The 13,618-nt window shown below is 41.4% G+C and overlaps 1 protein-coding gene across 2 annotated transcripts in view; it reads right to left on the bottom strand.

The window, feature by feature from the left end:
* The window catches only part of LOC126281536 (gamma-tubulin complex component 2-like), a 189,084-nt gene extending 175,893 nt beyond the window's left edge, over positions 1-13,191 (bottom strand). The window contains exons 1-2 of one of the 2 annotated variants that reach the window (XM_049980587.1): positions 12,995-13,191; positions 12,710-12,877 (exon numbers count right to left, since the gene is read on the bottom strand). In XM_049980587.1, coding sequence (XP_049836544.1) covers positions 12,710-12,877; positions 12,995-13,047 — 221 coding nt within the window. In that variant the 5' untranslated portion in view covers positions 13,048-13,191. The remainder of the gene's footprint in view (positions 1-12,709; positions 12,878-12,994) is intronic. The other variant, XM_049980586.1, reaches the window with a different exon arrangement.
* Between the last annotated feature and the right edge of the window lie 427 nt (positions 13,192-13,618).

The raw sequence follows: 13,618 nt of genomic DNA, 5'->3' as shown, positions 1-13,618 counted from the left end.
GGCCTTCTATTGGTCAAAATGGGAAAAAGATGCCATCAGACCCTGGAGACAAGACGACAGTTAACCAACCACCATATCATCCTCAGCCATTCATCATCAGAACCACAATGGTGTACAATTTAAATATGTCAATGTGCTCTGCACTTAAGAGTGCTGCCAAGTTCTGTTTAGTGTTAAACCCAAGCAGTCTCATAGTTCACAGTTGACTTGTAAATAATCACTAAATTCCTTGTGAGTATATTAGTACTAAATGCCAATGACTGTGGAGTCAACACTTGTTGCACCACAAGAGTTGCCATAAGATGGCAACTAGTGGCTCAGCAATGTCAACATCGAGGCATGGTATCAAACCGGTCTTTTATGTGCTGTTTGCCACCTAATCCTTTCATGATTTTAAGATTTTATGTTCTAGCTGAATGGTAAACCATGAATCTATATTCAATGTAGGATCACAGAGAGGTCTTGAACTTGAGCAGAAATGTTCAGTCTGCCCCTTATGACATGCGGCTAAAATACTTCAGTATATTCTACGATTAGGCTCCAGAAGCCTTCAGGAGAGACTACAGTCAGTCAGTCAGTCACAGTTTGGATTTCTGAAGAGTTCTGATACAGAGAAAGCTATTTACACTTACAGTGAAAATGTACTCAATTCATTGGATAATAAATTGCAGGCTACTGGTATTTTCTGTGACACGTCAAAAGCCTTTGACTGTGTGAACCACAGCATTCTCCTAAGTAAATTAGAGTATTATGGTGTCGCCAGCAATGCTGCAAAAAGGTTTGAGTCTTATCTATCTAACAGGAAACAAAGGGTGTCGTTGGGAAATACCTGTGCAGTACGCAGTCATTCTTCATCTGATTGGGAATTAATTACATGCAGTGTTCCTCAAGGTTCCATTTTGGATCTATCACTTTTTCTTGTGTATATTAATGACCTCTCATCTGTTACATTGCAATAAGTAGCAAGTCAAGTACAGATTTAGAAATAGCTGATAATCAAATTTTCACTGACATTAATAAGTGGTTTAAAGTGAATTTTTTGTTATTAAACTTTGAGAAGACCCGCTACATGCAGTTCAGAACCTGTAAGAGATTTCCTTCCAGCATGAGTATGATGTATGAAGACATGCAGATCAAAGAGGTTGACAGTGCTAAATTTCTGGGATTACAACTCAATAATAAATTCAGTTGGGAAGGGTATACCACAGAATTGCTTAAGCACCTAAACAAGTCTGTATTTGCCGAGAGAATGATGTCAGATGTAGGAGATATAAACATAAAAACTTACATAGTTTGCTTACTTGCATTCTATTATGTCATATGGGATCATATTCTGGGACAACTCATCAAACCGAGCAAAACTTTTTAGGGTCCAAAAGCATGTGATAGGAATCATTTACATCGTAAATTCAAGAACATCTTGTAGAAACCTGTTCAAGGAACTTTGTATTCTAACCACTGCTTCTCAGTATATTTATTCCTTAATGAAATTTGTTGCAAGTAATACATCTCTATTTCCAACCAACTGCTCAGTACACAATATCAATACTAGGAATAAGAAGAATCTACATAAAGGCCTAAAATCACTTACCGGGGTCCAATATTCAGGAACTCACATTTTTAATAAATTGCCAGCAACTTAAAAACTTTGTTTCAGATAAAGCACAGTTTCAACAGAGTTTGAAAGACTTTTTGATAGGCAACTCCTTCTACTCCATACATGAATATCTTAACAGAGACTGTTAAGTCAGCTTAAGTAAAAATATCTGTTAGATTTCTGTTTTGACAACACTTCATCAAAACAGTCAAGATTAGGTATTTTGTGTGTGATATATTTATTAATTGAGGATAACAGTGTTTCATTCTGACTGTGTTTATCCTGTAAATGTTAGCTGTCCCAGTTTACTGCATTGTATTAGCTTATTTTCGACTTTCTCCTGACAAACGATCAGGGTAGTAAGCACTATATTCAATGTTTTATGTCATACTTTCCGACATGTTCCACACCCACGAGAATCATCTCATATTTGGGTCTATAGAACGAAAACTAAATCTAATCTAATCTACAATGTGAGCCTTCCATCAAAAGTAAGATCAAGACCTTAATGACTTTTTTTAACTTAGGGAAATGCCCCCATTTTGCACAAAAATAGATTAGTATTGCAGGAAGAATAATTAAAATTATGACAAACATTTCTGTGATGAAAATTTAAAATCTATTCTACCTGCTCACTCCTCCATCTGTCTCAGTGGCAGATACAACTATAAGCAGACATTTCAGGTTTAGGGAAGGAGCACAATATACCATTGTAACCTTAAATGAATAAACAGTGGATGTAAGACTAACTGTGGACGTATCTTACTGATTATTACAGAACATCACAAGTTAAACATTTCTCTCAAGAGCATCTTCCTCGTCTTTGAATCTAATACAATAACAAAACTGAAACCTAAGAATCCAAGTGACAAAGGAGTGTAAAAACACACATAGGCATCACTGGAAGTCTCACTTCTGCAATTTTCTGAGCATGTTATGTCTTCATAATTAGTGAGCAGCCATATCAAAACACTGAAGAACCAGTAAAACACCGATTCCTTAAAGAATGAAACTCCCATGTACGAAACAGCTGTGAATGATTAATTACTTTATAAATGAGGTAATGTGTTAAGCATATAATCGAGAAAAGTTAGAAATAGGTTTGAAATTATGCGTAACATTTCTTGAAAGTCATGAAGTGCTCCCATTATGGAACACTCAATGAATTTATTCTTGATAATTTGTGCTCCATTTTAAGCAAATATTACTTTTTATGCATCTCAGTGATTATGATGTCATTACTGCTTAACTGCGTTGTACAATGACGTAATTTTGCAGGTACATCCACTGGTGTATGTGGATACTGCCTGTAAACTGTTGTGGATAGAGTCATTAATCAAGATATAACAAATTAAAATGTCATGCCTGATGCTGAAGCCTGACAACATGAACGGCAACAATGTAGAAGCAATAGACTTTTTTCCTTTCATCATTTTGTGGGTGTGTCAGTGAGAAAAAGTTTCATGAAGGTTTGAAATTGTGTGTAAAGTTTGCTGGAAATTGCTAACTGCTCTCATTCTCAACTACTGGATGAATATAGTCTAAGTATTCGTGCATCATCATCAGGTACGCTGCTTCAAGACAAAAAAACACATGCGTGAACTGCAATGCTTGTCTTGTTTGAATTTTTGCAATAGGATTATACCTCTTAAATGAGTAGATTATGACAGCATTTAACATTTTTAAATTGGGGTCAATAATCACATGAAATTCTATAGATCAAATTTTTGTTGCCACTGACACCCATTAAGGTAGACTGCCTGGTACTGCCTTTGTCATCTAGTAGATACACTTATAGGGTGTACTATTTACAGGAAGGATTACAAGTATTGTACTTCCACATCCATCTGTAAGGAAGATGTCGGTTAAGAGTTTCTCCGTAACAGACACTGATCGGTGCTTGGCAGTTTTCAGAATTTGAAGACCTAAATCAAAGACCAGAGCGTCAGCACAGAGTCAGTGATCAAAAACAAATGTTACAGTGTTTAATACTAGATAGAATGAGCATTTTAAAACATCTGTTTAAGACACTGTAAGGAGGCTAGGAGCAGAATGGAATGTGTCACACAGATGGCAACATTATCATTATCATCATTATTATTATTATTATTATTATTATTATTATTATTATTATTCACATCAGTAGCATCACCTACATTGCAATAAATATTTCTTATCAACTAACAAATAATAAATGATCCGAAGTTCAAACACTATACCATTGTAGCACATAAATGGGCAATTTCCATTCCAATGGGTTACAAGTAAGCCCTTCCCCAAGAACACAACACAGGGCACTGAGGACAAGATACATACAATGATGAGTCCAAATATTATGACAATCTGCTAAGTAGCATGCTAGTCCCTCTTTGGAACAATGCAGTTGCAACTCTGTGTAGCACAGATACAATGAAGTGTTTGGTAACTTTCCAAAGGTGTGTGACACTAGACACTTATGCACACATCACTCAGTTCTCCTAACTTACAGGCCATTGGTTTGTGGGTGCAGAGCTGACTTCCCACAGTGTCACAGGTGTGTTCCATCAAGTTCAGAGCAGACAAACTGATAGCTAAGACACCAACATGAGTTAATTATCACACTCCTTAAACCATTATATTATGATTCGGGCCTTGTGAGACAGGCAGTTGCCCCGCTAGAATATGTCATCGCCATCACAAAAGACATCAAGCATGAAGGGATACAGGTGGTCCATAACGTTCACGTAGCCCGCAACTGTCTAGTGCCATCAATTATTATCACAATACCTATTTAAGCCCTTGTGAATGTCCGCCGTAGCACAATACTGACACTACTTACCTATGTCTATGGTTTGGTGTGTGTTCTGAAAATCTATTTACCTGGATGATAGTGTATTCAGACACGACCGTTAACCTGGTGTCACACGAAACATTATTCGGCCAACTAGGTTACACGTTTCTAGTGGTTCACAGTCCAATTTTGATGATACCGCATCAACTGCAACCTTAACTGAAAATGTCATTGGATCAACATTGGAACATATAGGGGCCGTCTGCTATGGAGCCCCACATTTAGTAAAGTGTGCTGAACACTGTCCTCCAAAACACTTGTGCCAGTACCAGCATTGTATTGTCATCAGATCTGCCTTACTGAACAAGCAGGCCTCCAACCTCTGTATTCTGTGTTAAGACATGGATATCCAGCATCTTTGTTGGCCACTCATGGTTTCATTGTCCTTCCACTTTCCATAGATGCTCACTCATGACAGCAGCAAGCGCATAGCCTATCTGCTTCAGTGCTTCAAAGAGACTTGTTACCAAGTGCGGTGCCATAACAACTTCCCCTTTGTCAAAGTCTCTTATGTCAGTGGATTTTCAGCCTGTATCATCACTAGAATGATACCTGCTTCATCTCTACTCCACTCATATACTCTCCTTACCGTGTCACATGCCGCCAACACCACCAAGCAGGATTCATGCAGTGTGAAGTGGGCATAATGTTTTGGCACAGTGTACACATAACTGACTGTGTTGCAACACATTTGCAAAGCCTTGGAATGATAAGGAAAAACCAACTGTATAGAGCTCCACTGCAACTGGCAATACCAATCCGAAATTGGTTTGGACACTACTATGTGCTCCGGATCTCCAGTCTGACCTCTTCTGATGTTAGCATCCAGTGGTTTTAACCACCTCTCGTGTCAGGAATGCCTGCCAGGAATTGGCTTGTTGCTTGAAGTTTGTAGCAGATATAATATGTACCTGGATGTCAGTTGCGACATGACTGATTATATGCCTCAGAAGCAATACTGGGGCTGCAGGCTATATGCAAGTGGGGAAAGCAAACCTGCTACATTCATAAAGTGACACACCAAACCTGCCTCCCATGCCTACGATTGCTACCTACTACACTCAATGTAACTTGAGACTCGATATGTGACTCCAAGCAAGAAAGATTTTACTTGTTGACTAGGAAGACTTATATATTACTGAACATTGGTAGCAACGTAAGGAATAGCACCCAGACCCAAGATGCACAGACTTTATGTTAATAGTGATGAAAATCTTTATGTGTGGGAATGAATGTATTTGTACTCATGGTTGTAAGCTGATGAAATTAACTGTAACTGGATGACGAGTGAGAAGGATTTCCATGTAAATTACTCACACCCAACCAACCTGACCAAGTGCTGTATTTTGTAATAGCTGAGGTTGAGAAACATTCACTGAAAATTGATAGGTCAGGCTTCACAGAAAGTTTTTTAACACACAGCAAAGCTCTCCTGGAAGCACCAAAAATGATCCTCTATTGTACATGGCATGAAAACAGAACCTGGAGGAAAGATATAAACATTATGGACACAGGGAGAAACAAAGCAAATTGTTAAAAAGTTTTACAGGAAGGAAATGCTGATGCATTTGAGATTGTACTTCCTGTAATGGAAAAGTGACAATGTGATTCTGATACAATACACTTTCAGATCTGCTTTCCGGAGACCTACGTTCATTACAATCGTTGCTCGGCATATTGCCACAAATTGCATGTTGCACTGAAAAACATGCACATCGAGATAATGCATCACTCTGGAGGGCAGGTGTGTGAAGTATCTGGATAAAGATCTGTTTGCAACCTTTTGTTAAAGGTGAATTGTCTGACTGCCTTATAGCACTTGCAAAAGCTAAACATACCAAACCAATGAATAAACTGAGTACAACAATAAACAATGTCTCATTACTGGGGGATTGTGGCTGGGAAGTACCACGGCCTCAAAATCAAAGAAGCGTATTCCACAAAAGAAAATAACGTGAAACGCATCTGCAAACTGCTATACTCATATCAACAGTTATTCATACTGAAGTCAAAGCTGAATACATCCAATTACACACACTGTGTGTACTAAATTAATGCTGGTTATTCTTAGCTTCTAGTGAATGCTGAAAATGACAAACTGATCCAAATCAGTAAGGATCTCACAGCAGCGAATGAACTCCAGTTTGGAAAGAAGGCATCGGACACGAACAGCAATTGGAAGTCCTGATCTGGCCCAGCGATGTAGGAGATGAACCGCCATGGGTGGGAAAAAGAGACAGTGATTTGGATGTGCAGGAGAACTATGAACATGTGCTACATAACTGGCCAACAGTTGTGCATGCCTAACCGGTGATGGAGGCCCTCCGGCTTCCACAAGGACACTGGTCATCAGACTTGTCCAAAAAGCTCCTGTTACTAGGCTAACACCACAGTGGTGCACTGGTCGAGTAAACGCAATGTTAAGGGCACCACCGAACCGTAAACTAGACTCCCATAGTCAAGGCAGAATTGAACAAGTGCTCTGTAGAGCTGCAGCAACATAGAGCGATCTGAACCCCAGTTGGTGTTGCTCAGGCATCGGAGGGCATTGAGGTGCTGCCAGCACTTCCGCTTAAGCTGACAAATGTGAGGAATCCAAGTCACTTGGGCGCTGAAAACCAGCCCTAATAATCAATATGTCTCCACTACACTGAATGAATCATCATTAAGGTAAAGTTCTGGTTCTGGATGAACAATACAACACCAACAGAAGTGCATAACACACGACTTTGCAGCCAAAAACTGGAAACCGTGAGCTAGAGCCCATGATGCGCCTTGTGGATGGCTCCCTGTAGGCGCCGCTCAGGAACACTGGTACTGGTGGAGCAGTACGAAATGCAGAACTCGTCTGCGTACCAGAAGGTGAGATGGACAGCCCTACATGTGCTGCTAGACCATTAATGGCCACTAAAAATAGAGAGACAATCAATACAGAGCCCTGCGGGACCCCATTCTCCTGGATATGGGGGGAACTATGGGAGTCACCTACTTGGAAACGGAAAGTACGAAGCGACAGGAAATTCTGGATAAAAATAGGGAGTGGGCCACGGAGACCCCACTTGTGTAATGTGGCAAGTATAAGTTGTCACCAGGTCATGTCCTACACTTTTCATAAATCAAAAAAGACAGCAACCAGGTGGTGTTGTCAGGAAAAGGCTGTTCCGATGGCAGACTCTAGAGACACAAGATTATCAGTGGTAGAGTGAACCTGGCAGAGGCCAATAGGCCATATGACTCCAGGACCCAACCCAACTGCCGACACAACATACGTTCCACCAGCCTACAAAGAACATTGGTAAGGCTGATGGGCCGATAGGTATCCACATCAAGTGGGTTTTTACTGGGTTTGAGCACCAGAATGATGGTGCTCTACCGCCATTCTGATGGAGACACGCCACATCATCAGATTCGTTTGAAGATGATGAGATGTCGCTTGTAGCCAGATGAGAGATGTTTAACCATCTGACTCTGGATCCGATCTGGTCCAGAAGCTGTGTCGGGGCAATGTGCAAGGGCACTGGGGAGGCTCCCACTCTGTAATTGGGGTGTTGTAGGATTCACTGTGGCATGTAGTAAACATGAGGACTTTCCTTTCCAGGCGCCATTTGAGAGTGCGAAAGGCTGGGAGGTAATTCTCCAATGCAGCGGAGCATAGTGCTCGGCAATCGTGTTTGCATTGGTAGATAACACGCCATCCATGTTAACACCGGGAACACCTGATGGGGTCTGGTAGCCGAAAACACATTTCATCATTACCCAGACTAGGGAAGGTGATGATGGCACCCAATGGTCAAAACATATCTCTTCCAACACTCCTGCTTCCATCGTTTGATAAGTTGATGAACGCAAGCACAGAGCCGTTTAAAGGCTATGAGGTGCTCCAGGGAAGGGTGCCACTTATGCCACTGTAGAGCTCGCCAACACTCCTTAATTGCTTCAGCGATTTCCAGCGACCACCATGGGACTGCCTATCGCGGGGGGCACCCTAAACAGTGAGGAATCTTGTTTTCTGCCACAGAAACGACTGTTGTAGTCATCTGGTCAACCATCACGTCAATGTTTCCATGTGGGGGACATTCAACAGTGATAGCAAAGGTGAAAGTTTGCCAGTCCACTTTGTTTAAAGCCCATCTGGGCAGGCCTCTGTGGTCTGACGCCGGGGCAGTGACAGGAAGATGGGGAAGTGGTCATTACCTCACAGGTTGCCATGTGTTCTCCAGTGGATAGATGGGAGAAGTCCTGGGCTGCAAATTGATAAATCAATGGCCGAGCAACTACCTCGAGCCACACTGAAATGTGTGGCAGCCTCAGTATTTAAGAGGCAGAGGTCCAATTGAGACAGTAAAGTTTCGACATTTCTGCCTCGACCAGTAAGGCCAGTGCCACCCCACAAGGGGTTATGGGCATTAAAATCTCCCAAAAGTAGGAAATTTTAGGGAGTTGACTATCAGTGCAGTTAATACATTCAGGGATACTACACCATCTGGAGGAAGATATACATTGCAGACAGTTATTTCCTGTGTCATCCTTGTTCTGACAGCCACAACTTCAAGAGGGGTTTGAAGGGGCACAAGTTCACTACAGACTGAGTTTAGTTCATAAACGCAAACTCCACCTGACACTCGATTACAGTCGCTACAGTTCCTGTAGTATCCCTTATAGCCGCGAAGGGCAGAGGTCCGCATTTCTGGGAACCACATTTCCTGGAGAGCAATGCAGAAAGCAGGTATAAAGCTTAACAGTTGCCGTAGCTTAGCCAGGCAGTGGAAAAAACCGTCACAATTCCACTGGAGGATGACATCATTGTGAGACTGGGAAGGCATGGAGCATTCAATGAGGCAGTATACACCTCAGGGTTACCTGCTGCCAAAGACTTTTTGCCTGAGCAGTCTATATCCATTTTGTCTGAGGGTCTGGCAAGATCTAGGTCCTCACCGGACGCCAGAATTTCCACTTCAACCGCAGACATAGAGCTTGGAGGTAGCGGTGATGTGGGTGATACTGCAATTTGCTTGGTCTTGGGGACCTTCCTTTCGGATTTCTCTGTTCCTTGGGTTTCCCCGGCTGGGAGGACTTCACTGATTTAGTATCTGGGATAGAGGATGGCCATGAAGCCCTGCAATCAGCTGCTTTTGGGCTCTTCAACCACTGGCGGGTGTCATCTTTCCAACTAGAAGAAACCTGGGAAGGGAGTGACCCAAGGGACCCCTTCCTAGTGAGAGCATCGGAAGAAGTTGTTCGCTTCACCAGCTTAGAAGTGGGGACCGACGTCCCCGATAGTTGGGGGAAGGGGGGGTGGGGGTTGCTCATGAATTTGGTGGTGCAGGAGTAACAAGGAGGGAAGTGCCCCCCACCATCAAGGGGGTAGGTGTAGTCTTCTGGCTCTGAGAGGCGACTGGGTTATTGGAGCTGACGGGGCTAGAACTGTTGTAGCGGAAACGTAAGACAATGTCATACATACAGGACGCAGGCGTTTAAATTTTCTCTTAGCCTCAGTGTAGGTAGAACATTGGAAGACAGCGGGAAGACATATGACCAAACTTCCAACATTTAAAGCACCACATTGGGGGAGGTATACAGGGTTTTACATCACAGCGATAGACCATCACCTCTACCTTCTCAGCTAATGTATCACCCTCAAAGGTCAAGATGAAGGCACTGGTGGCGACATGATTATTCCTCGGGCCCCAGTGGACACGCCGTACAAAATGTACATCTCACCGTTCTAAATTGGAGCACAACACATCATCGGACTGCAAAAAAAGGCCCCTGTGAAATATGATAACCTGGACCATATTTAAACTCTTATGGGGGGGGGGGGGGGGGCATGGTGGTTACAGAAACATCCTCAAGCTTGTCATGTGACTGGGCAGAGGATGCTGTTTTGATCTTATTTTGGACAAGCCCTCCACCTCCCCAGAGTTGTTTTCTAAATGCTCGACAAAAACTGAGGCTTCATGAAAGATTCCACATCAGCTCGCTAACATACAAGGTACCGGGGCGAATAAGAACCGCTGCCATCCTTAACCTGACGTCCCTCACATGGTGTGGCCAGGGAGGGGAATGATTTGGGGTCTTACTTCTGTGCACTGACTTGAGCCCACGAATGCTTAGAGACTGCTCATGTTTGACCACCAGCAAGAGATGATGTACTACGCTTCATTGCGCGTCATCCACCCTGATGCCACCCACTCCGTGCAGGGGCCCTCCCCACAGGTGCCACCCAGCCGCAGCAAAGGCCACCTGGCTATCAAAAGAGGTATTTGAGGACATATATCTGAAGGCTGTAAGAGATATGCAAAAGACTGCCACCATACATGATCAGATTTTACTCTTATAAAGGACTGACAGTTGCTAACCATTTGGCACAACCCAGGAGGCACATGTTGCCTATCAAATTCCATAAACCTCACAAGCATTATTACCCAGCTGAGGAAGGATGACAGGATTCCATCCAATGCATCGCAGAAGACACCAATGGATGATCTCATTACCAAAACAAAAATTGACAAACTAATGGAACGTCAACAAAAAATGGTTTTTAGGTGGTAATGTTCTTATTTCTAATGCTTTCTGATATCCCAACCTAACCTACAACTCAAGCTACACAACAGCTCTGTCACCAACACGTCCACATAGAAAAAAAAATTGATTTCTGATAGTAACATCACTGATCACAGAAGAATGACAATTTTCCTATCTTCAAGACAACATTCCACCAGCCCTACACAGAAAGATATAGTATATGAACATCAGCCACGCTGTCACATCACCCCGCCCCCTCATTATTTAAAAAGAAAATTGGCAGTCTGTAATAAACTTTCAGCTACAACAAACAAAATAATAGCATTATTTACATGCTTTTAGGTTATTTAAAGTGCGCTACTCAAATGCCCCTGAAATCTTGGTGGTTGTGACAGACTGATCCATAGCACACCCGAGGTCTACGTTAGATTAGCAGGTGACAATCTGGTTGAGAGTTGGCAACGTTAACAAATGTGAATGCAGAAAATATGGTTTTGGTAACAAACTGACAAGCAGAAGGTCCTAATTTTTAGGTCTGCGCCGTACTGAAAAATGCACGGGTGGGTCCAGTATATAACTTTTACCAGGGGCTCCATTAATTCAAAAGGTGTCTTTCCAATAAGTGTCCTGCTTAACAATCCACAATCATTATCACTGCAGCTTTAACAACTAAAGTTTTACGTGGCACTAACGACTGTAATCTCAGAAGTGTTTTGCCAAAGATGAGATAGATTTGATGACTAAGAGTAACTGGGGGATAAGAGAGCATCACATAGTAGTTGCTATTGAAATGTAAAATTATCTATAGCATTAATATTATTGCCAGTAAATTATAGTCTTAAAATTGTAGCTTTGACTGGCCAGTGAGTGCGTTATCTCTTGCAACACAAACATCGTAATAGAGACAAATCACTTGAAGATACATTATGCTACAGATCAGTTTATCACAACAACTTTTATTTCACATTTACATTCCAACCTAATCTAGATCTCAGACTATGCTACATTTACCTCTATTGGTGGTCCATCACCTAGCTATGTGGAATGGTGTTTTCATATATATCATTTTTAACATATGCTAGTTCATACTTATGATTTTCCATTTAAATAAAAGAATATGAAAAATTGCGTTGAGAAATTAGAAAAATTTAAATCAAAATCGTTTTATTAGAAAGGAGAAAAAACTTAAGGTAGGAACTAAGAGGCCACCACCAATGCCATTCCGAATGCATGGTCCTCAATAGTACACACACACACACACACACACACACACACACACACACACACACACACACCTCTCTATCTGATTCCATGAAAACACAGACTTGGTAACAAACACACTGTTTGCAGCAGATTTAAAGAATCCAAAATGGAATTCTGATCGTGATAACATCCTGTATAATTTGTAGTCTATGCAATAATAACCAAAAAAGCACTCAAATAACACAAATATACATTAGGCAAATAATTCGGAACTCCCATGGTTTAATAACTGACACCTTGAATTAACAACACCCCTGTGCCCATCACATTATAGGAAAAAAAACCGATGTATGTCAAGCAGCCGCAATAGTAACACGAATGAGAAGATTTTTTTCACAGAATACAAAGTGTTTTCGATGGTCGCAGCTTGCTACATCTGTGTCCAACACTACAGTCAGATAAATTCAATTATGAAACAATCTCTTTACTGTTTCTGAATAACATGAAAAAAATGTGTAGCACGGTTCTACAAGGATAAGAGTATGTTTACTCACTTCTTCGTCTTCAGTTCATTATACTTGGCGGTGAATAGTTCTTCCGTGGGGTTATCTCTACAAAGTTGTCGTAAACTAGTTTGCACTGCTGCAGTCTGACCTGGATTCACATGTCTTGATTCTGTTTGCTGTAGGCGTTCAATAAGTACCTCTGGCAACTCTGGGGATCTGTAGAAACCAACCAGATTTTGAACAGCTGTATTCTATTCGCTCTTCAAAAATTAGTTCCGATGTGACTCAGTGCAGTCACTTTGGTAAATCATTGAGCACTTTACTTTCACTCACCTGGTCAAGGTAACTAGATCTTTCATCAATCTATGCACTTTAAATTCACTCATTTTATTATTTTAAAAGCAAAATCATCTTTCCAAACAACACACATCGTACTTGACAGCCATTTGACGCTCGCGGCAAAACACTGCGGTGTTCGTGAAGTAAACACACGGAGCCAAAGATAATGACTGTCAGTGCTGAAAAACAACAAGGTGGTCAGAATCTATGGCGCCAGAAATATGAAATAAACGAGTGCACTCCGCCACATTGTGGAGATAAAACCATTGAAAGTTTATTACTGTGTTCGTCGAAACAATAACGTAAATATGTGAAAGAATAATTACATGTGTTGCCTATGGATGCACAAACAAAGAAACAAAGTGGAAATTAGCTGCTGCATTCTTCAGGTAAATACTTTAGCTTAAATGAGGCCAATTCGTTGTTTACTCTCATTGGCTTCAAATTTTAATGTTTATAATATATAGGTTCAGGAAAGACAGCACAGGGAAAAGATTCTGGTTCAAGCCATTGCGTCGCAAAGACGACATTGATGAACTTCGAAATCAAGCATTCACTCAGAGTGTAGTGTTCCCAGCATTTAACAGAATTTGATGTTATACTTGTCTCCTTGTGGAT

This window comes from Schistocerca gregaria, chromosome 7, assembly GCF_023897955.1.
Source record: "Schistocerca gregaria isolate iqSchGreg1 chromosome 7, iqSchGreg1.2, whole genome shotgun sequence".
Lineage (NCBI taxonomy): Eukaryota > Metazoa > Arthropoda > Insecta > Orthoptera > Acrididae > Schistocerca > Schistocerca gregaria.
The sequence above is the reverse complement of the archived record's forward strand: the minus strand, read 5'-3'. Positions and strand labels throughout refer to the sequence as shown.